Below are 21,409 nucleotides of genomic sequence, written 5' to 3'. Positions count from 1 at the left end.
TAAATTGTGGAACATGCAACACCAATGTATTTTCAAGCTTTGGGAACCTCCGGGTGTGTTAGTGGGTGTAGGGATGTGTGTGTTCATGTTGTGGTGATCACTGTTCTGTGTGTTTCCTTAGCAACACCTCCTCTTCTTCTTCTTCCTCCTTAGGGCCGATGAGATTGAAATGGTGATGACAGATCTGGAGAGAGCCAATCAGGTTAGTCTGCATCCCTTTAGGGCCTTGGTCGTTATTGGCTAATGGAACCATGATCTATTTCTATGTTTCCGGTTACTTTTTTTTCCTATTGTGTTTTTTTCTATTGTGTTTTTTTCTATTGTGTTATTGACTGTATGTTTTGTTTATTCCGTGTGTATCTCTGTGTTTGTGTCGCACTCCTTTGCTTTATCTTGGCCAGGTCACAGTTGAAGATGAGAACTTGATCTTAACTGGCTTACCTGGTTAAATTAATAAATAACCCCCACTGGGTCATTACTAGCCCCCCCCCCCACTGGGTTATTACCGGCCCCCCAACCGGGTTATTACCAGCCCCCCCAACCGGGTTATTACCCCCCCCCCCAACTGGGTTATTACCGCCCCCCCCAACGGTGTTATTACCAGCCCCCCCCCCAACTGGGTTATTACTAGCCCCCCAACTGGGTTGTTACTAAATATGAATCTAATTACGCTGGGGGGGGGGATTGTTATGAGTTCTAAATATGAATCTAATTACGTTGGGGGAATATTATGAGTTTTAAATATGAATCTAATTACGTTGGGGGGAATGTTATGAGTTCTAAATATGAATCTAATTACGCTGGGGGGAATGTTATGAGTTCTAAATATGAATCTAATTACTGGGTTGTTACTTCTAAATATGAATCTAATTACGTTGAGGGGGGTTATGAGTTCTAAATTGAATTAATTACGTTGGGGGAATGTTATCTAAATATGAATCTAATTACGTTGGGGGGTTAATGTTAATGAGTTCTAAATATGAATCTAATTACGCTGGGGGGGAATGTTATGAGTTCTAAATATGAATCTAATTACGCTGGGGGGAATGTTATGAGTTCTAAATATGAATCTAATTACGTTGGGGGGTTATGAGTTCTAAATATGAAATGTTATGAGTTCTAAATATGAATCTAATTACGTTGGGGGAATGTTATGAGTTCTAAATATGAATCTAATTACGTTGGGGGGGAATGTTATGAGTTCTAAATATGAATCTAATTACGCTGGGGGGAATGTTATGAGTTCTAAATATGAATCTAATTACGCTGGGGGGGGGGAATGTTATGAGTTCTAAATATGAATCTAATTACGCTGGGGGGGGGGTTCTAAATATGAATCTAATTACGGGGGGAATGTTATGAGTTCTAAATATGAATCTAATTACGCTGGGGGGTTGTTATGATATGAATCTAACTACCCCTCGGCTCAGAGACCTCTGTAGTCTAAACACCCTGATCATGATAATAGATTGTTAGGGGGGCTGTGGGAATGTCAGTAATGTTAACATTTATTGTTGAGATGACTTGGGGATGTCTGGGAAGGCATAGCTAGCCACCTAATGCTAATGTTAGCCTTGAGCTCAGCTTTCTCATCTCCCGCACGGCACACACAATGTCAAAGAGGATGACATCATGCCTTTCAGCTCTCTCTCTCTCACACACACACACACACACCGTCATTTTATATGCGCGGTGTTGACAGGAAACATCAAAACGGGTATAGAGGAGACATGGTGTTTCTCCATGGAGATTTGTCACTTCAGCCTGTAGTTCTGTCAGTTGATTTAAAGCTGTGCTCTGCAGTCTCTCAGTACGATCACCCACTTAGGCTGTGTTAAGACAGACATTCCAACTCTGTCTTTTTTTCTCGCTCTCTCTTTCTCGCTCTCTCTTTCTCGCTCTCTCTTTCTCGCTCTCTCTTTCTCGCTCTCTCTTTCTCGCTCTCTCTTTCTCGCTCTCTCTTTCTCGCTCTCTCTTTCTCGCTCTCTCTTTCTCGCTCTCTCTTTCTCGCTCTCTCTTTCTCTTTCTCGCTCTCTCTTTCTCGCTCTCTCTTTCTCGCTCTCTCTTTCTCGCTCTCTCTTTCTCGCTCTCTCTTTCTCGCTCTCTCTTTCTCGCTCTCTCTTTCTCGCTCTCTCTTTCTCGCTCTCTCTTTCTCGCTCTCTCTTTCTCGCTCTCTCTTTCTCGCTCTCTTTCTTTCTCGCTCTCTCTTTCTCGCTCTCTCTTTCTTTCGCTCTCTCTTTCTCGCTCTCTCTTTCTCGCTCTCTCTTTCTCGCTCTCTCTTTCTCGCTCTCTCTTTCTCGCTCTCTCTTTCTCGCTCTCTCTTTCTCGCTCTCTCTTTCTCGCTCTCTCTTTCTCGCTCTCTCTTTCTCGCTCTCTCTTTCTCGCTCTCTCTTTCTCGCTCTCTCTTTCTCGCTCTCTCTTTCTCGCTCTCTCTTTCTCGCTCTCTCTTTCTCGCTCTCTCTTTCTCGCTCGCTCTTTCTCGCTCTCTCTTTCTCGCTCTCTCTTTCGCTCGCTCTCTCTCTTTCGCTCGCTCTCTCTCTTTCGCTCGCTCGCTCTCTTTCTCTCGCTCGCTCTCTCTCTTTCGCTCGCTCGCTCTTTCTCTCGCTCGCTCTCTTTCTCTCGCTCGCTCTCTTTCTCTCGCTCGCTCTCTTTCTCTCGCTCGCTCTCTTTCTCTCGCTCGCTCTCTTTCTCTCGCTCGCTCTCTTTCTCTCGCTCGCTCTCTTTCTCTCGCTCGCTCTCTTTCTCTCGCTTGCTCTCTTTCTCTCGCTCGCTCTCTTTCTCTCGCTCGCTCTCTTTCTCTCGCTCTCTCTCTTCTCTCGCTCGCTCTCTTTCTCTCGCTCGCTCTCTTTCTCTCGCTCGCTCTCTCTTTCTCTCGCTCGCTCTCTTTCTCTCGCTCGCTCTCTTTCTCTCGCTTCTCTCTCTCTCTCGCTCTCTTTCTCTCGCTGGGCGCTCTCTCTCTCGCTCGCTCTCTCTCTCTCTCGCTCGGCGTTCTCTCTCTCTCTCTCGCTCGCTCGGCGCTCTCTCTCTCTCGCTCGCTCTCTTCGCTCGCTCGCTCGCTCTCTTTCTCTCGCTCGCTCTCTCTCTCGCTCGCTCTCGTTCTCTCGCTCGCTCTCGTTCTCTCGCTCTCTCTCTCGTGGGCGTTCTCTCGCTCGCTCTCTCGTGGGCGTTCTCTCGCTCGCTCTCTCTCGTTCTCTCGCTCTCTCTCTCGTGGGCGTTCTCTCGCTCTCTCTCTCTCTCTCGTTCTCTCGCTCTCTCTCTCTCTCTCGTTCTCTCGCTCTCTCTCTCTCTCTCGTTCTCTCGCTCTCTCTCTCTCTCTCGTTCTCTCGCTCTCTCTCTCTCTCTCGTTCTCTCGCTCTCTCTCTCTCTCTCTCGTTCTCTCGCTCTCTCTCTCTCTCTCGTTCTCTCGCTCTCTCTCTCTCTCTCGTTCTCTCGCTCTCTCTCTCTCTCGTTCTCTCGTTCTCTCGCTCTCTCTCTCTCTCTCGTTCTCTCTCTCTCTCTCTCTCGTTCTCTCTCTCTCTCTCTCGTGGGCGCTCTCTCTCTCGTGGGCGCTCTCTCTCTCGTGGGCGCTCTCTCTCTCGTGGGCGCTCTCTCTCTCGTGGGCGCTCTCTCTCTCGTGGGCGCTCTCTCTCTCTCTCTCTCTCTCTCTCGTGGCGCTCTCTCTCTCTCGCTCTCTCTCTCGTGGGCGCTCTCTCTCTCGTGGGCGCTCTCTCTCTCGTGGGCGCTCTCTCTCTCTCTCTCTCTCTCGTGGGCGCTCTCTCTCTCTCTCTCTCTCTCGTGGGCGCTCTCTCTCTCTCTCTCTCGTGGGCGCTCTCTCTCTCTCTCTCTCTCGTGGGCGCTCTCTCTCTCTCTCTCTCGTGGGCGCTCTCTCTCTCTCTCTCTCGTGGGCTCTCTCTCTCTCTCTCTCGTGGGCGCTCTCTCTCTCTCTCTCTCGTGGGCGCTCTCTCTCTCTCTCTCTCGTGGGCGCTCTCTCTCTCTCTCTCTCTCTCTCGTGGGCGCTCTCTCTCTCTCTCTCTCTCGTGGGCGCTCTCTCTCTCTCTCTCTCTCGTGGGCTCTCTCTCTCTCTCTCTCTCTGGGCGCTCTCTCTCTCTCTCTCTCTCTCTCGTGGGCGCTCTCTCTCTCTCTCTCGGGCGCTCTCTCTCTCTCTCGTGGGCGCTCTCTCTCTCTCTCTCTCTCTCTCGTGGGCGCTCTCTCTCTCTCTCGTGGGCGCTCTCTCTCTCTCTCTCTCTCTCTCTCGTGGGCGCTCTCTCTCTCTCGTGGGCGCTCTCTCTCTTGTGGGCTCTCTCTCTGGGCTCTCTCTCTCTCGTCTCTTGTGGCGCTCTCTCTCTCTCTCGTGGGCGCTCTCTCTCTCTCTCTCTCGTGGGCGCTCTCTCTCTCTCTCTCTCTCGTGGGCGCTCTCTCTCTCTCTCTCTCTCGTGGGCGCTCTCTCTCTCTCTCTCTCTCGTGGGCGCTCTCTCTCTCTCTCGTGGGCGCTCTCTCTCTCTCTCGTGGGCTCTCTCTCTCTCTCGTGGGCGCTCTCTCTCTCTCTCTCTCGTGGCGCGCTCTCTCTCTCTCTCTCTCGTGGGCGCGCTCTCTCTCTCTCTCGTGGGCGCTCTCTCTCTCTCTCTCGTGGGCGCTCTCTCTCTCGTGGGCGCTCTCTCTCTCTCTCTCGTGGGCGCTCTCTCTCTCTCTCGTGGGCGCTCTCTCTCTCTCTCGTGGGCGCTCTCTCTCTCTCGTGGGCGCTCTCTCTCTCGGGCTCTCTCCTTCTCTCTCGTGCTTTCTCTCCTTCTCTCTCGTGCTTTCTCTTGTGCTCTCTCTCGTGCTCTCCCTCTCTCTTGTGCTCTCCCGCTCTCTCGTGCTCTCTTTCTCTTTCTCTCTCTCGTGGTCTCTCGCTCTCGTGCTCTCTCTCTCCCTCTTTGGCGCGCACTCTCTTTCTGACACTCTCTCTCATACCCTTGCTCTCTCGTTTTCTCTCTCTCTCAGAGAGCCGAGGCAGCACAGAGGGAGGCGGAAGCTCTGAGGGAGCAGCTGACCTCTTCTAACCAATCCCTGCAGCTGACCACCCACATTCAGCCCACCCCAGACACGGTACATTGTTCTATAGGACCAGACTGTTCTGATTGGTAGATTGCTGTATTGATGTATGTGTTGACCTATAGGATCAGACTGTTCTGATTGGTAGATTGCTGTATTGATGTGTATGTGTTGACCTATAGGATCAGACTGTTCTGATTGGCGGATTGACCTATTGATGTATTGGTTGGTTGATTGCTATTGATGTATGTGTTGACCTATAGGATCAGACTGTTCTGATTGGTAGATTGATGTATTGATGTATGTGTTGACCTATAGGATCAGACTGTTCTGATTGGTAGATTGATGTATTGATGTATGTGTTGACCTATAGGACCAGACTGTTCTGATTGGTAGATTGCTGTATTGATGTATGTGTTGACCTATAGGACCAGGCTGTTCTGATTGGTAGATTGATGTATGTGTTGACCTATAGGACCAGGCGGTGGAGGCCCTGTCCCGCTCCAGTCTGGAGGCAGAGCTGGGGGCCAAGGACAGGGAGATGGTTCAGCTGGTGGAAGATGTTCAGAGACTGCAGGCCAGCCTGTCTAAACTCAGAGAGAGTTCCAGCACACAGATCACACAGCTGCAACTACAGCTCAGCACCAAGACGACCAGCCTCAATGTAGGCTATACACACACACATCTCTCACAACCTCACACACACACACCTCTCACAACCTCACACACACACACACACACACCTCTCACAACCTCACACACACACACACACACACCTCTCACAACCTCACACACACACACACACTCACAACCTCACACACACACACACACACACTCACAACCTCACACACACACACACACACTCTCACAACCTCACACACACACACACACCTCTCACAACCTCACACACACCTCTCACAACCTCACACACACACACCTCTCACAACCTCACACGCACACACCTCTCACAACCTCACACGCACACACCTCTCACAACCTCACACGCACACACCTCTCTCACAACCTCACACGCACACACCTCTCACAACCTCACACGCACACACCTCTCACAACCTCACACGCACACACCTCTCACAACCTCACACGCACACACCTCTCACAACCTCACACGCACACACCTCTCACAACCTCACACGCACACACCTCTCACAACCTCACACACACACACACACCTCTCACAACCTCACACACACACACACACCTCTCACAACCTCACACGCACACACCTCTCACAACCTCACACGCACACACCTCTCACAACCTCACACGCACACACCTCTCACAACCTCACACGCACACACCTCTCACAACCTCACACGGACACACCTCTCACAACCTCACACGGACACACCTCTCACAACCTCACACGCACACACCTCTCACAACCTCACACGCACACACCTCTCACAACCTCACACGCACACACCTCTCACAACCTCACACGCACACACCTCTCACAACCTCACACGCACACACCTCTCACAACCTCACACGCACACACCTCTCACAACCTCACACGCACACACCTCTCACAACCTCACACGCACACATCTCTCACAACCTCACACGCACACACCTCTCACAACCTCACACGCACACACCTCTCACAACCTCACACGCACACACCTCTCACAACCTCACACGCACACACCTCTCACAACCTCACACGCACACACCTCTCACAACCTCACACGCACACACCTCTCACAACCTCACACGCACACACCTCTCACAACCTCACACACGCACACACCTCTCACAACCTCACACACACACACCTATATAATAATAATAATATATGCCATTTAGCAGACGCTTTTATCCAAAGCGACTTACAGTCATGTGTGCATACATTCTACGTATGGGTGGTCCCGGGGATCGAACCCACTACCCTGGCATTACAAGCGCCATGCTCTACCAACTGAGCTACTCACAACCTCACACACACACACATCTCTCACAACCTCACACAGACACACATCTCTCACAACCTCACACACACACATCTCTCACAACCTCACACACACACACCTCTCACAACCTCACACACACACACACCTCTCACAACCTCACACACACACACACCTCTCACAACCTCACACACACACACCTCTCACAACCTCACACACACACACCTCTAACAACCTCACACACACACCTCTCACAACCTCACACACACACCTCTCACAACCTCACACGCACACCTCTCACAACCTCACACGCACACCTCTCACAATCTCACATACCTCTCACACACATCTCTCACAACCTCACACACACACCTCTCACAGCCTCACACACACACCTCTCACAATCTCACACACACACCTCTCACAACCTCGCACACCTCTCACAACCCTCACACACCTCTCACAACCCTCACACACCTCTCACAACCCTCACACACCTCTCACAACCCTCACACACCTCTCACAATCTCACACACCTCTCACGCACACCTCTCACAACCTCACACACACACCTCTCACAGTCTCACACACACACCTCTCACAGCCTCACACACACACACCTCTCACAGCCTCACACACACACACCTCTCACAACCTCACACACACACCTCTCACAACCTCACACACACACCTCTCACAACCTCACACACACACCTCTCACAACCTCACACACACACCTCTCACAACCTCACACACACACATACCTCTCACAACCTCACACACACACATACCTCTCACACACTACTCTCACACACACACCTCTCACACACTACTCTCACACACACACCTCTCACACACCTCACACACACACACACACACACACACCTCTCACGACCTCTCACACCCCCTCTCACACCCTCACACACACAACTCTCACACCCCTCACACACACAACTCTCACAAACTCACACACACACACGCCTGCTCACACACACACATTCACACACATGCTCACACACACACACACACACACACACACACACACACACACACACACACACACACACACACACACACACACACACACACACACACACACACACACACACACACACACACACACACACACACACACACACACACACACACACACACACACACACACACACTCTCACAACCTCAGGTGTATGTACAAGTTGATTGTCATTATACTGTCTGGGAGTTTCCGTCCTTCTCATTCATCATTAATTTAACCTCCTCCCTCGCTCTGCTCTCCTCCGCCTTCCTCCCTCGCTCTGCTCTCATCCCCGCTCCTCCCTTGCTCTGCTCTCTTCTGCCTTCCTCCCTCGCTCTGCTCTCATCCCCTCTCCTCCCCCGCTCTGCTCTCATCCCCACTCCTCCCTCGCTCTGCTCTCATCCCCTCTCCTCCCTCGCTCTGCTCTCCTCCCTCGCTCTGCTCTCCTCCCTCGCTCTGCTCTCCTCCCTCGCTCTGCTCTGCTCTCCTCCCTCGCTCTGCTCTCATCCCTCCCTCGCTCTGCTCTCCTCCCTCGCTCTGCTCTCATCCCCTCTCATCCCTCGCTCTGCTCTCATCTGCTCTCATCCCCTCTCCTACCCCGCTCTGCTCTCTTTCCATCCCTCTTCTCTATAGCAACTGGAGGAAAAGCTACAGGAACATGCTGACTATGAAGAGGTGAAGAAAGAGCTGAGGTGAGTGTGTGTGTGTGTGTTGTACTCTGTTCTTACACCAAATACTGGGAAAAATGTACTCATTCAGTTAGTGATTGATGTCCTCAGTAGCCCGTGTGTGTGTGTGTGTGTGTGTGTGTGTGTGTGTGTGTGTGTGTGTGTGTGTGTGTGTGTGTGTGTGTGTGTGTGTGTGTGTGTGTGTGTGTGTGTGTGTGTGTGTGTCCTTGCCTCTGAGGTCCTCTAACAGCATCGGAAGGGCAGCATGTCCTCTTCCCCTCGATCTATAAGTCAGTGTTGAGTGTTTATTAACATGGTTCCCAGTGTGTTTTAATGGATCTTTGTTAGTAGTTACTCCTGCACATAATCAACCTGAAGGGTAAAACTGGATCAATGAGTTAGCAGCCAGATAACTTAGAATTATTTTATAGAAAGGTACTCTTGAAATGGGCATTATTAAACGTTATTAAACCCCTGGAGTCGGTGTCCCACAAACACATGGTCTAGTGTTATTAAACCCCCTGGAGTCGGTGTCCCACAAACACATGGTCTAGTGTTATTAAACCCCCTGGAGTCGATGTCCCACAAACACATGGTCTAGTGTTATTAAACCCCCTGGAGTCGAAGTCCCACCAACACATGGTCTAGTGTTATTAAACCCCCTGGAGTCGATGTCCCACAAACACATGGTCTAGTGTTATTAAACCCCCTGGAGTCGGTGTCCCACAAACACATGGTCTAGTGTTATTAAACCCCCTGGAGTCGGTGTCCCACAAACACATGGTCTAGTGTTATTAAACCCCTGGAGTTGATGTCCCACAAACACATGGTCTAGTGTTATTAAACCCCTGGAGTCGATGTCCCACAAACACATGGTCTAGTGTTATGTCCCACAAACACATGGTCTAGTGTTATTAAACCCCCTGGAGTCGATGTCCCACAAACACATGGTCTAGTGTTATTAAACCCCCTGGAGTCGGTGTCCCACAAACACATGGTCTAGTGTTATTAAACCCCCTGGAGTCGATGTCCCACAAACACATGGTCTAGTGTTATTAAACCCCCTGGAGTCGATGTCCCACAAACACATGGTCTAGCGTTATTAAACCCCCTGGAGTCGATGTTTGCTCTAGGACGCCCACAAGACTCTGTAGCCCGGCACCGATGTAAAACATGTATGGAAGTAGTTTAGTGCCTGAAAAAAGGGTTTTAAACATGTTTTTTATATTTCCTGATTTATCTTATCACTCAGACAGGACAGACACTTCAAAACAAACCACCATTTTTACTCAGTTTTTCCAAGAATTAATCTGTTATTCAATGTGTTTATACCGGCTAATAGAAGGCAGGCCAAATTCAATATTTCATTTTATTATTTATTTTTATTTTTTGTTCGATACCTAAAATGTTATGACCATCCTTAAAACAATTCCATAAAGGGCCTCCTGAGTGGCGCAGTGGTCTAATGCAGTGCCACTAGAAATTCTGTGTTCGAGACCAGGCTCTGTCGCAGCCGGCCGCGACCGGGAGACCCATGGGGCGGAGCACAATTTGGCCCAGCGTCGTCCGGGTTAGGGGAGGGTTTGGCCGGCAGGGATATCCATGGCTCATCGCGCCTCTCCTGAGTCCGTACGGGAGTTGCAGCGATGAGACAAGACTGTAACTACCAATTGGACACCACGAAATTGGGGAGAAAAAAGGGGGTTAAAATACACAAAACAATTCCATAAATCTTAGTAGAACCCCTCTGGAATCATTGATGTTTGATTGGTCCTCTGATCCCATCTACCATGTTGTGCCGTTGGGCGGCACTTAACACCCCACAATTTGCTCTCCCTCCGGGGGTGGTCGCTGCGTTGCTGCTAACCTTGTGGTTCTCAACGTGTGTCTGGGGGTTTTTAACAAAGACAGAAGACACATTTCTGTTCTGATCAATGGGACAATACAGTTGTTTTCTATGTTTTCTAGTCAATCCACCATGGAAACGGTCGAAAACACCTGTCAAAATGTTGCGTAGCTGCATCAAATGATGTCACCTTGACAGACTTTCACTTCCACCCTGCTCTTCTAGGCCAGTGATTCCCAGACAGCAGCACGCGCTAGCTGACTCCACCTCCCCAGACAGCAGCACGCGCTAGCTGACTCCACCTCCCCAGACAGCAGCACGCGCTAGCTGACTCCACCTCCCCAGACAGCAGCACGCGCTAGCTGACTCCACCTCCCCAGACAGCAGCACGCGCTAGCTGACTCCACCTCCCCAGACAGCAGCACAGGCTAGCTGACTCCACCTCCCCAGACAGCAACACAGGCTAGCTGACTCCACCTCCCCAGACAGCAACACAGGCTAGCTGACTCCACCTCCCCAGACAGCAACACAGGCTAGCTGACTCCACCTCCCCAGACAGCAACACAGGCTAGCTGACTCCACCTCCCCAGACAGCAACACAGGCTAGCTGACTCCACCTCCCCAGACAGCAACACAGGCTAGCTGACTCCACCTCCCCAGACAGCAACACAGGCTAGCTGACTCCACCTCCCCAGACAGCAACACAGGCTAGCTGACTCCACCTTCCCAGACAGCAACACAGGCTAGCTGACTCCACCTCTCGCGTTGTTCAACCGATGGCGGACGTGCATTTGAAATGATCTCTCCATTAGTAAATCCATTAGCTGCTCCTCTCTGTCACTCCCTCCCTGCTCATGAGAAAGGCCTTTGCTACTTTTCCTTACGCCAACTCTTCTTTTTTGTGAAATAATCTCTCCTATTTTAGAATGTTGAATTTTATGTTCCTTTTTATGGCATAGTGGAAGCTCTGTGGAAGTTACCTCTGTGGTGCTGATGTTTCGGCCGAGGTAGGTATAGTTTCTTGTGTGCTCTAGGGCAACGGTGTCTAGGTGGAATTTGTATTTGTGGTCCTGGCAACTTTTTTTTTTTTTTTTTGGAACCTCCTTGGTTGGTGACAGAAGCACCAGATCATCAGCAAACAGCAGACATTTGACTTCGGATTCTAGCAGGGGGAGGCCGGGTGCTGTAGACTGTTCTAGAGCCCGCGCCAATTTGTTGATATATATGTTGAAGAGGGTGGGGCTTAAGCTGCATCCCTGTCTAACCCCACGACCCTGTGTGAAGAAAGGTGTGTGTTTTTTGCCAATTTTAACCGCACACTTGTTGTTTGTGTACATGGATTTTATAATGTCGTATGTTTTACCCTCAACACCACTTTCCATCAGTTTGTATAGCAGGTCCTCATTCCAAATTGATTCGAAGGCTTTTTTGAAATCAACAAAGCATGAGAAGACTTTGCCTTTGTTTTGGTTTGTTTGGTTGTCAATTAGGGTGTGCAGGGTGAATACATGGTCTGTTGTACGGTAATTTGGTAAAAAGCCAATTTGACATTTGCTCAGTACATTGTTTTCATTGAGGAAATGTACGAGTCTGCTGTTAATAATAATGCAGAGGATTTTCCCAAGGTTACTGTTGACACATATTCCACGGTAGATATTGGGGTCAAATTTGTCTCCACTTTTGTGGATTGGGGTGATCAGTCCTTGGTTCCAAATATTGGGGAATATGCCAGAGCTAAGTATGATGTTAAAGAGTTTTAGTATAGCCAATTGGAATTTGTTGTCTGTATATTTGATCATTTCATTCATCTCTCTCTCTCCACAGCATCCTCAAGTCTATGGAGTTTGGCCCAACTGACAGCTCAGTGCAGGTACAGGGAAAACTCCTCTACTTTTGCATAGCGACAGACAGACAGACTTCTGTAAATACTGCTGATGTGTTTTACTGTTCTCCTTTATCTCACCTCTCTCTTCTCTCTCTCTCTCCTCTCTCTCTCTCTATACCCCCCTCTTTCTGGATCTCTCTCTTGTGCTCTCTATCTCTCTATTTTCCTCACTCTCTATCTCTCCTTCTCCCCTCTTTCTCTCCTCCTTCTCTCCTTCTCCCCCCCTTCTCTCTCTCTTTCTCTCCTTCTCCCCCTTCTCGCTCTCTTTCTCTCCTTCTCCCCCTTCTCGCTCTCTTTCTCTCCTTCTCCCCCTTCTCGCTCTCTCTCTCTCTCCTTCTCCCCCCCCCTTCTTCTCGCTCTCTCTCTCTCTCCTTCTCCCCCTTCTCGCTCTCTCTCTCTCTCTCCTTCTCCCTCCTTCTCGCTCTCTCTTTCTCTCCCTTCTCCCTCCTTCTCGCTCTCTCTTTCTCTCCTTCTCCCTCCTTCTCTCTCTCTCTCTCTCTCTCTTCTCCCCCTTCTCGCTCTCTCTCTCTCTCCTTCTCCCCCCCCCTTCTCGCTCTCTCTCTCTCTCCTTTCTCCCCCTCTTCTCGCTCTCTCTCTCTCTCTTCTCTCTCTCTCTCTCTCCTTCTCCCCCTTCTCTCTCTCTCTCTCTCTTCTCCCTCTCTCTCTCTCTCTCTCTCTCTCTCTCTCTCTCTCCTTCTCCCCCTTCTCTCTCTCCTTCTCCCCCCTTCTCTCTCTCTCTCTCCTTCTCTCCTTCTCTCTCCTTCTCTCTCTCTCTCTCTCTCTCCTTCTCCCCCTTCTCTCTCTCTCTCTCTCTCTCCTTCTCCCCTCTCCCCCTCTCTCTCTCTTCTCCCCCTTCTCTCTCTCTCTCTCTCCTTCTCTCCCCCTTCTCTCTCTCTCTCTCTCCTTCTCCCCCCTTCTCTCTCTCTCTCTCTCTCTCTCTCTCTTCTCCCCCTCTCTCTCTCTCTCTCTCTCTCTCTCTCTCTCTCTCTCCTTCTCCCCCTTCTCTCTCTCTCTCTCTCTCTCTCTTTCTCCCCCTTCTCTCTCTCCTTCTCCCCCTTCTCTCTCTCTCCCCCTTCTCTCTCTCTCTCTCTCTCTCTCCCTTCTCTCTCTCTCTCTCTCTCTCTCCTTCTCCCCCTTCTCTCTCTCTCTCTCTCTCTCCTTCTCCCCCTTCTCTCTCTCTCTCTCTCCTTCTCCCCCTTCTCTCTCTCTCTCTCTCTCTTCTCCCCCTCTCTCTCTCTCTCTCTCTCCTTCTCCCCCTTCTCTCTCTCTCCTCTCTCCCCTTCTCTCCTCCTTCTCTCTCTCTCTCTCTCTCTCTCTTCTCCCCCTTCTCTCTCTCTCTCTCTCTCTCTCTCTCTCCTTCTCCCCCCTTCTCGCTCTCTTTCTTTCTCTTTTGCAGGACATGTCTAAACCCCTAGAAGTGTTGTTGTTGGAGAAGAACCGTAGTCTGCAGTCTGAGAGTTCCTCTCTGCGCATCGCCAACACAGAGCTGAGCGGTGAGTCAGTTTGCCATGGGGGTTAGGGCCTGGGGGTTAGGGCCTGGGGGTTAGTGCCTGGGGGTTAGGGTGGTTACCAACACACACTGCATTGTGTCTAGACCAGTGCTTGACTTGGACTGAAATGGGTACCGGTGTTATTTGTGTTAAGGTGCTGGAACTCTGCAGGAATTTAAAAGTGATATTCTATAAGAGGTGCCAGAACTCGAGGATAGAAAATGTGAGGTTCTGGGACTCGGTTCCCTTGAGCTAGACCCTAGTCAAGCACTGGACTAGAAGGACTCCGGAAAGTTCTGTTTAGGCAACACAGATAAATAGGATATGTGGGGTTGCTAGGTTGCACTGGGGGATGAGTGTTTGACCTTTGTCCTGGAGTTGGGTTGGACTGTCACCAGACGGGACCAGAATCAGGTGGGTAGTGGATGGAACCAGTTCTTGTCTGGAATATTCTTCTTTTAAGTGTCATTAAAACACTTATTTAATCACTCAACACTCAAACTGACGTTCTTTTGAGATCATGATTTATTCTGTCTGAATGCTCTAATAAAGCATCACTAGAAAATTAAAAAGGCAAGAAACCAACCAGTATGAATTGAATAAAGACTGGAGCTCGTGAATTGTCTACGTTTCATAGACATTCCCACATGTTTCAGTGTGTGTGAGAGGTGTTGAGGTGTGTGAGAGGTGTTGAGGTGTGTGAGAGGTGTTGAGGTGTGTGAGAGGTGTTGAGGTGTGTGAGAGGTGTTGAGGTGTGTGAGAGGTGTTGAGGTGTGTGAGAGGTGTTGAGGTGTGTGAGAGGTGTTGAGGTGTGTGAGAGGTGTTGAGGTGTGTGAGAGGTGTTGAGGTGTGTGAGAGGTGTTGAGGTGTGTGAGAGGTGTTGAGGTGTGTGAGAGGTGTTGAGGTGTTGAGAGGTGTTGAGGTGTGTGAGATGTGTGTGTGAGGTGTTGAGGTGTTTCAGTGTGTGTGAGGTGTTTCAGTGTGTGTGAGGCGTTTCAGTGTGTGTGAGAGGCGTTTCAGTGTGTGTGAGGCGTTTCAGTGTGTGTGTGTGAGGTGTTGAGGGGTGTGTGAGGTGTTGAGGGGTGTGTGAGGTGTGTGTGAGGTGTTGAGGGCGTGTGTGAGGTGTTGAGGGGTGTGTGAGGTGTTGAGGGGTGTGTGAGGTGTTGAGGTGTGTGTGAGGTGTTGAGGTGTGTGTGAGGTGTTGAGGTGTTACAGTGTGTGTGAGAGGCGTTTCAGTGTGTGTGTGTGAGAGGCGTTTCAGTGTGTGTGTGTGAGAGGCGTTTCAGTGTGTGTGTGTGAGAGGCGTTTCAGTGTGTGTGTGTGAGGCGTTTCAGTGTGTGTGTGTGAGGCGTTTCAGTGTGTGTGTGTGAGGCGTTTCAGTGTGTGTGTGTGAGGCGTTTCAGTGTGTGTGTGTGAGGCGTTTCAGTGTGTGTGTGTGAGCTCTGAAAATTAGGCTGCGGTGCCTCTCCCTCAGCACTAGCCCTCTCTATATTACTCTGTCTGTCTTGGTGTGTTTCAAATATCATCGGTGTTAACCAAAGGGGGACAATACATTATCAAGGGTTACAACTGCCCAACCAATGGCTTGATCCTGGTTTTTGAATCAAAATATGTGCCGCTCTATTCAGGTTAGGCCTATCAGGGGACGGCCTACCAGGGAACAGGGGTTTAATTGCCTTGTTCAGGGCCAGAACGAAAGATTTTTACCTTGTCGGCTCAGGGATTCGGTTACTGGCCCAACGCTCTAACCACTTCCTGCCACCCCAGATACTGGAGGGTTCATGTTCAAATGTGTGTGATTAATTATGATTATTCCATGTTCAGGTAGAGGGGATGTTCACTGATTTATCTTCTCGTGTTAAAGTTAGCGGCACAACATCTTGCATACCAGAGATTAGAAAACATCAGCTTTTGTGATAATGAGAAGTTCCTGTACAAATCACCTGGCAACAAGCTCAGTTTATATAATGAGAAGTTCCTGTACAAATCACCTGGCAACAAGCTCAGTTTCAGGAAGCCCGAGTGCTTGACAGTCTCTACACCGGTTAACAAGCTCAGTTTCAGGAAGCTCGAGTGATTGACAGTCTCTACACCTGGCAACAAGCTCAGTTTCAGGAAGCCCGAGTGCTTGACAGTCTCTACACCTGGGAACAAGCTCAGTTTCAGGAAGCCCAAGTGCTTGACAGTCTCTACACCGGTTAACAAGCTCAGTTTCAGGAAGCTCGAGTGATTGACAGTCTCTACACCTGGTAAAAAGCTCAGTTTCAGGAAGCCCGAGTGCTTGACAGTCTCTACACCTGGGAACAAGCTCAGTTTCAGGAAACCCGAGTGCTTCACAGTCTCTATACCTGGTAACAAGCTCAGTTTCAGGAAACCCGAGTGCTTCACAGTCTCTATACCTGGTAACAAGCTCAGTTTCAGGAAACCCGAGTACTTCACAGTCTACACCGGGTAACAAGCTCAGTTTCAGGAAACCCGAGTGCTTCACAGTCTCTATACCTGGTAACAAGCTCAGTTTCAGGAAACCCGAGTGCTTCACAGTCTCTATACCTGGTAACAAGCTCAGTTTCAGGAAACCCGAGTACTTGACAAACATTTTGCATGACCTTTTTTTCCACTGGATATTTCTAGAAGTGACCGGCCGTTTTTATCAAGAACGTTTTATTTATTTGCTCAGTATCTCAACAAACAAAAGTATCTGGAATGGAATTGACTAAGTGTACAGAAAGACTACAACATCAAGTGTTACTCACATTCTGGCCTTTTTTTCTGGAGCTTAAAGACTGAACTAAGGATTCATAAAAAGTCAATCAAGTTCTGCCTGCCAGACTCAGGCCTGCTGACTGGACCTCTCCCTCCCTGCCAGACTCAGGCCTGCTGACTGGACCCCTCCCTCCCTGCCAGACTCAGGCCTGCTGACTGGACCTCTCCCTCCCTGCCAGACTCAGGCCTGCTGACTAGACCCCTCCCTCCCTGCCAGACTCAGGCCTGCTGACTAGACCCCTCCCTGCCTGCCAGACTCAGGCCTGCTGACTAAACCCCAACCTGCCTGCCAGACTCAGGCCTGCTGACTGGACCTCTCCCTCCCTGCCAGACTCAGGCCTGCTGACTGGACCTCTCCCTCCCTGCCAGACTCAGGCCTGCTGACTAGACCCCTCCCTGCCTGCCAGACTCAGGCCTGCTGACTAAACCCCAACCTGCCTGCCAGAGTCGAAGCTGGGCAGCAACCATTTTGACTGGTTTAAGTGCTTTCTTTTTTCTTCCCAGGCTGTCTCTTACAAGAAAGGTACAAATCACAAATGCTTGGGCATTTTGTCCGGGGGTTTATCAAAAAGGAGAGAAGAAGAGAATCTATTTACATAAAAAATAAACTTTGACCTTAAAAATAAACAACTTTTTTTGGGTTTGTTTTTTTCGCCCCCTTTTTTGTTGACTCCCCCATAATGCCTTGTGTTTGACCTTTCTTGTAGGGTCAGCCGGGCGGAAGGGGAAAGAGGCGTCCGTGGAGGAGACCACCACGCCCAGTACCCCCTCCCTGCCTCCTCCTCTTCTCCCTCCCTCCCCCCAGCCCCGAACCCCAACTGACCCCCTTAACACCTCGATCACCAACGGGACACACCCCTTCACCCCCACGGGCATCGGCCAGGACTTCTACAGCCCCCCTTTCCCACTGGTGGGGGGCAAGATGTCCCTCAACTCCCTCCTGCAGCGCCAGCTCATGCAGACGTTCTACTCCAAAGCCCTGCAGGAGTCCACTCAGGGAGCAGCTCTACTGTTTGCCCCTGTCCACTACACCTCTACCTCCACCTCCGGCTCTGGCTCTAGCCCTGTCCCGCTCTCGGCCAGCCCCCTACAGTCTCCTGCAGGCCCAGAGGTGAATGGTAGTGGCGGCGCCCTGTCCCCCTCTCCCAGCCAGTCTGAGGGGACTGGGGGCAGTGTGTCTGATTGGGAGGACATGGACACCTCAGAGATCGCCCGACAGATCAAGGAGCAGCTGATTAAACACAACATTGGCCAGCGGGTGTTTGGCCACTATGTACTGGGCCTGTCCCAAGGCTCGGTCAGTGAGATCCTGGCTCGGCCCAAACCCTGGAGCAAGCTGACCATCCGGGGCAAAGAGCCCTTCCACAAGATGAGGCAGTTCCTGTCTGACGAGCAGAACATCTTGGCACTACGCAGCATCCAGGGACGACAGAGAGGTGAGAGGCCTGCCTGTCTTCCTGCCTGTCTTCCTGTCTGTCTTCCTGTCTGTCTTCCTGCCTGTCTTCCTGCCTGTCTTCCTTCCTGTCTGCCTGTCTGTCTGCCTGTCTGTCTGTCTGCCTGCTGTCTGTGTGCCTGTCTAGCTGCCTGTCTGTCGAGCTGCCTGTTCGCAAACTATTCCTCTGTTAATACCAGCCACCAGTTGTTCCTCTGTTAATACCAGCCACCAGTTGTTCCATCAGTAAGGGTCTGTTGCTTTAGTCAACCAGATAGGCCTCTAAAGCCTCCCTTCACCATCCATGATCAATACTGAAGCCTTTGACACGTCCATAGTATTGACTAAGAGGAGGACAGGGCTACGGTTTTCCACAGTCACGTTCGATCGGGGCCCTGTAGTATTGACTAAGAGGAGGACAGGGCTACGGTTTTCCACAGTCACGTTCGATCGAGGCCCTGTAGTATTGACTAAGAGGAGGACAGGGCTACGGTTTTCCACAGTCACGTTCGATCGGGCCCTGTAGTATTGACTAAGGGGCTGGTTTTCCAGTCACGTTGATCGGGGCCCTGTAGTATTGACTAAGAGGAGGACAGGGCTACGGTTTTCCACAGTCACGTTCGATCGGGGCCCTGTAGTATTGACTAAGAGGAGGACAGGGCTACGGTTTTCCACAGTCACGTTCGATCGGGGCCCTGTAGTATTGACTAAGAGGAGGACAGGGCTACGGTTTTCCACAGTCACGTTCGATCGGGGCCCTGTAGTATTGACTAAGAGGAGGACAGGGCTACGGTTTTCCACAGTCACGTTCGATCGGGGCCCTGTAGTATTGACTAAGAGGAGGACAGGGCTACGGTTTTCCACAGTCACGTTCGATCGGGGCCCTGTAGTATTGACTAAGAGGAGGACAGGGCTACGGTTTTCCACAGTCACGTTCGATCGGGGCCCTGTATTTGACTAAGAGGAGGACAGGGCTACGGTTTTCCACAGTCACGTTCGATCGGGGCCCTGTAGTATTGACTAAGAGGAGGACAGGGCTACGGTTTTCCACAGTCACGTTCGATCGGGGCCCTGTAGTATTGACTAAGAGGAGGACAGGGCTACGGTTTTCCACAGTCACGTTCGATCGGGGCCCTGTAGTATTGACTAAGAGGAGGACAGGGCTACGGTTTTCCACAGTCACGTTCGATCGGGGCCCTGTAGTATTGACTAAGAGGAGGACAGGGCTACGGTTTTCCACAGTCACGTTTTATTGACTAAGAGGAGGACAGGGCTACGGTTTTCCACAGTCACGTTCGATCGGGGCCCTGTAGTATTGACTAAGAGGAGGACAGGGCTACGGTTTTCCACAGTCACGTTCGATCGGGGCCCTGTAGTATTGACTAAGAGGAGGACAGGGCTACGGTTTTCCACAGTCACGTTCGATCGGGGCCCTGGCTGCTTTTCTTTCCGCATCCAAGCATTTTTTTTTTTTTACCTCTGCTCTGTGTTGTCAGGGAGTGAGTGGACAGTCGGACCTGGGTTTAACTATCTTAACCCTGTGTTTAAGCTGTCAGTCCTCAAGTTGAATGTCCTTGTTGACTTTGAGATGTAACCACTTGTCCTATGTTTCACCCTGTCGTACAGTTCAGTAGCTGTGTGTATTGTCATTTTGTTTTATTGACACACAACAGAGATATGAAATGCAGGTGCACACATGGAAGCAGGAAGTTGGCGTATGAAATGCAGGTGCACACGTGGAAGCAGGAAGTTGGCGTATGAAATACAGGTGCACACATGGAAGCAGGAAGTTGATGTATGAAATACAGGTGCACACATGGAAGCAGGAAGTTGATGTATGAAATACAGGTGCACACATGGAAGCAGGAAGTTGATGTATGAAATACAGGTGCACACATGGAAGCAGGAAGTTGGCGTATGAAATACAGGTGCACACATGGAAGCAGGAAGTTGACGTATGAAATGCAGGTGCACACATGGAAGCAGGAAGTTGACGTATGAAATACAGGTGCACACATGGAAGCAGGAAGTTGACGTAAAGTTGGAGCAACATGTTGTTGTTGTTGTTGTTGTTTTTGACAGAGAGTCCAGGCCAGCCCCTTAGCCACGCATTACAGGACGTACCGATGCAGAGAGCCAGCTCTGACCAAGCCTCGCGGACAGGTCTGTCCACACACACACACACTTCTATTTCTGTCCTTGTAGTGTTGGATGAGGTGTGCCTGTGTTGTGCATGTAACTGTCATACTCGTAACCCCGTTCCCCACCTCCCTCTCCACACTCACACTGGCTCATACAGGCTCATACTTGCTCATACAGGCTCACGCTGGCTCACGCTGGGTCGCGCTGGCTCACACTGGCTCACACTGGCTCGCGCTGGCTCACGCTGGCTCACGCTGGCTCGCGCTGGCTCACACTGGCTCACACTGGCTCATACTGGCTCACACTGGCTCACACTGGCTCATACAGGCTCACACTGGCTCACACTGGCTCACACTGGCTCATACAGGCTCACACTGGCTCACACTGGCTCACACTGGCCTGGAAGTGTAAAAGCAGAGTAGTGTGTGAGGCGTTAAAGGATGCTGAAACAGTCACACAGAAGCCGCTCTCAAGGCTGTCCCACAGTCTATCATTTAGAGTTAATGAGCTGACAGTAGGCTTCAGTGGGGAGGGCTGCTAACCAGTGAATACAATGTGTCTGTTTGGCTGTCAGTCCTAGTGGTGACGTGAACAAAAACGATTAAAGACAGCGTCTCAATGTCAAAGGGGAAGTACGTGAGTTACTCTCACGCCCCGACCGTAACCTTCCTTTGTATTTTAACCATGGTGGTTTGAGCACGGCTTTCGGCACGATTAAACCCCCAAAAAATGGTGTCGTTATTTCCACATCAACCCACTGTTCCGGTTGACACTTCCCAGTTACCCCTCTCTTTGCCTCGTTGTTGCCCCGTAGCCAGCAGGCCTATTCCCTATTCCCTGTAGAGTGACCCCTGTCTGTCTGTGTCCGTCTGCCTGCCTCTTGTCAGTCACAGTGCTGATTGAAGCTTCTCAGTTGTGTACCTAGTGTACTTACTAACTACTGGACCTAGTGTACTTACTAACTACTGCACCTAGTGTACCTACTAACTACTGGACCTAGTGTACCTACTAACTACTGGACCTAGTGTACTTACTAACTACTGGACCTAGTGTACCTACTAACTACTGGACCTAGTGTACCTACTAACTACTGGACCTAGTGTACTTACTAACTACTGGACCTAGTGTACTTACTAACTACTGGACCTAGTGTACTTACTAACTACTGGACCTAGTGTACTTACTAACTACTGGACCTAGTGTACTTACTAACTACTGGACCTAGTG

General features: G+C 50.5%; 1 protein-coding gene across 6 annotated transcripts in view; it reads left to right on the top strand.

The window, feature by feature from the left end:
• cux1b (cut-like homeobox 1b) overlaps positions 1–21,409 on the top strand; it is a 149,024-nt gene that overhangs the window by 82,206 nt on the left and 45,409 nt on the right. For 3 of the 6 annotated variants that reach the window (XM_046293668.1, XM_046293669.1, XM_046293667.1), the window contains exons 9-16: positions 154–202; positions 4,960–5,064; positions 5,486–5,674; positions 8,590–8,648; positions 12,295–12,340; positions 13,752–13,848; positions 17,316–18,044; positions 20,123–20,203. In XM_046293668.1, the coding sequence (XP_046149624.1) occupies positions 154–202; positions 4,960–5,064; positions 5,486–5,674; positions 8,590–8,648; positions 12,295–12,340; positions 13,752–13,848; positions 17,316–18,044; positions 20,123–20,203 (1,355 nt within the window). The remainder of the gene's footprint in view (positions 1–153; positions 203–4,959; positions 5,065–5,485; positions 5,675–8,589; positions 8,649–12,294; positions 12,341–13,751; positions 13,849–17,315; positions 18,045–20,122; positions 20,204–21,409) is intronic. The other 3 variants (XM_046293671.1, XM_046293670.1, XM_046293672.1) reach the window with 2 other exon arrangements.

The sequence above is a fragment of the Oncorhynchus gorbuscha genome, linkage group LG13 (genome assembly GCF_021184085.1).
Source record: "Oncorhynchus gorbuscha isolate QuinsamMale2020 ecotype Even-year linkage group LG13, OgorEven_v1.0, whole genome shotgun sequence".
Taxonomy (NCBI): Eukaryota; Metazoa; Chordata; class Actinopteri; order Salmoniformes; family Salmonidae; genus Oncorhynchus; species Oncorhynchus gorbuscha.
Note: the sequence above shows the minus strand (reverse complement) of the source record. Positions and strands in the feature narration are given on the sequence as shown.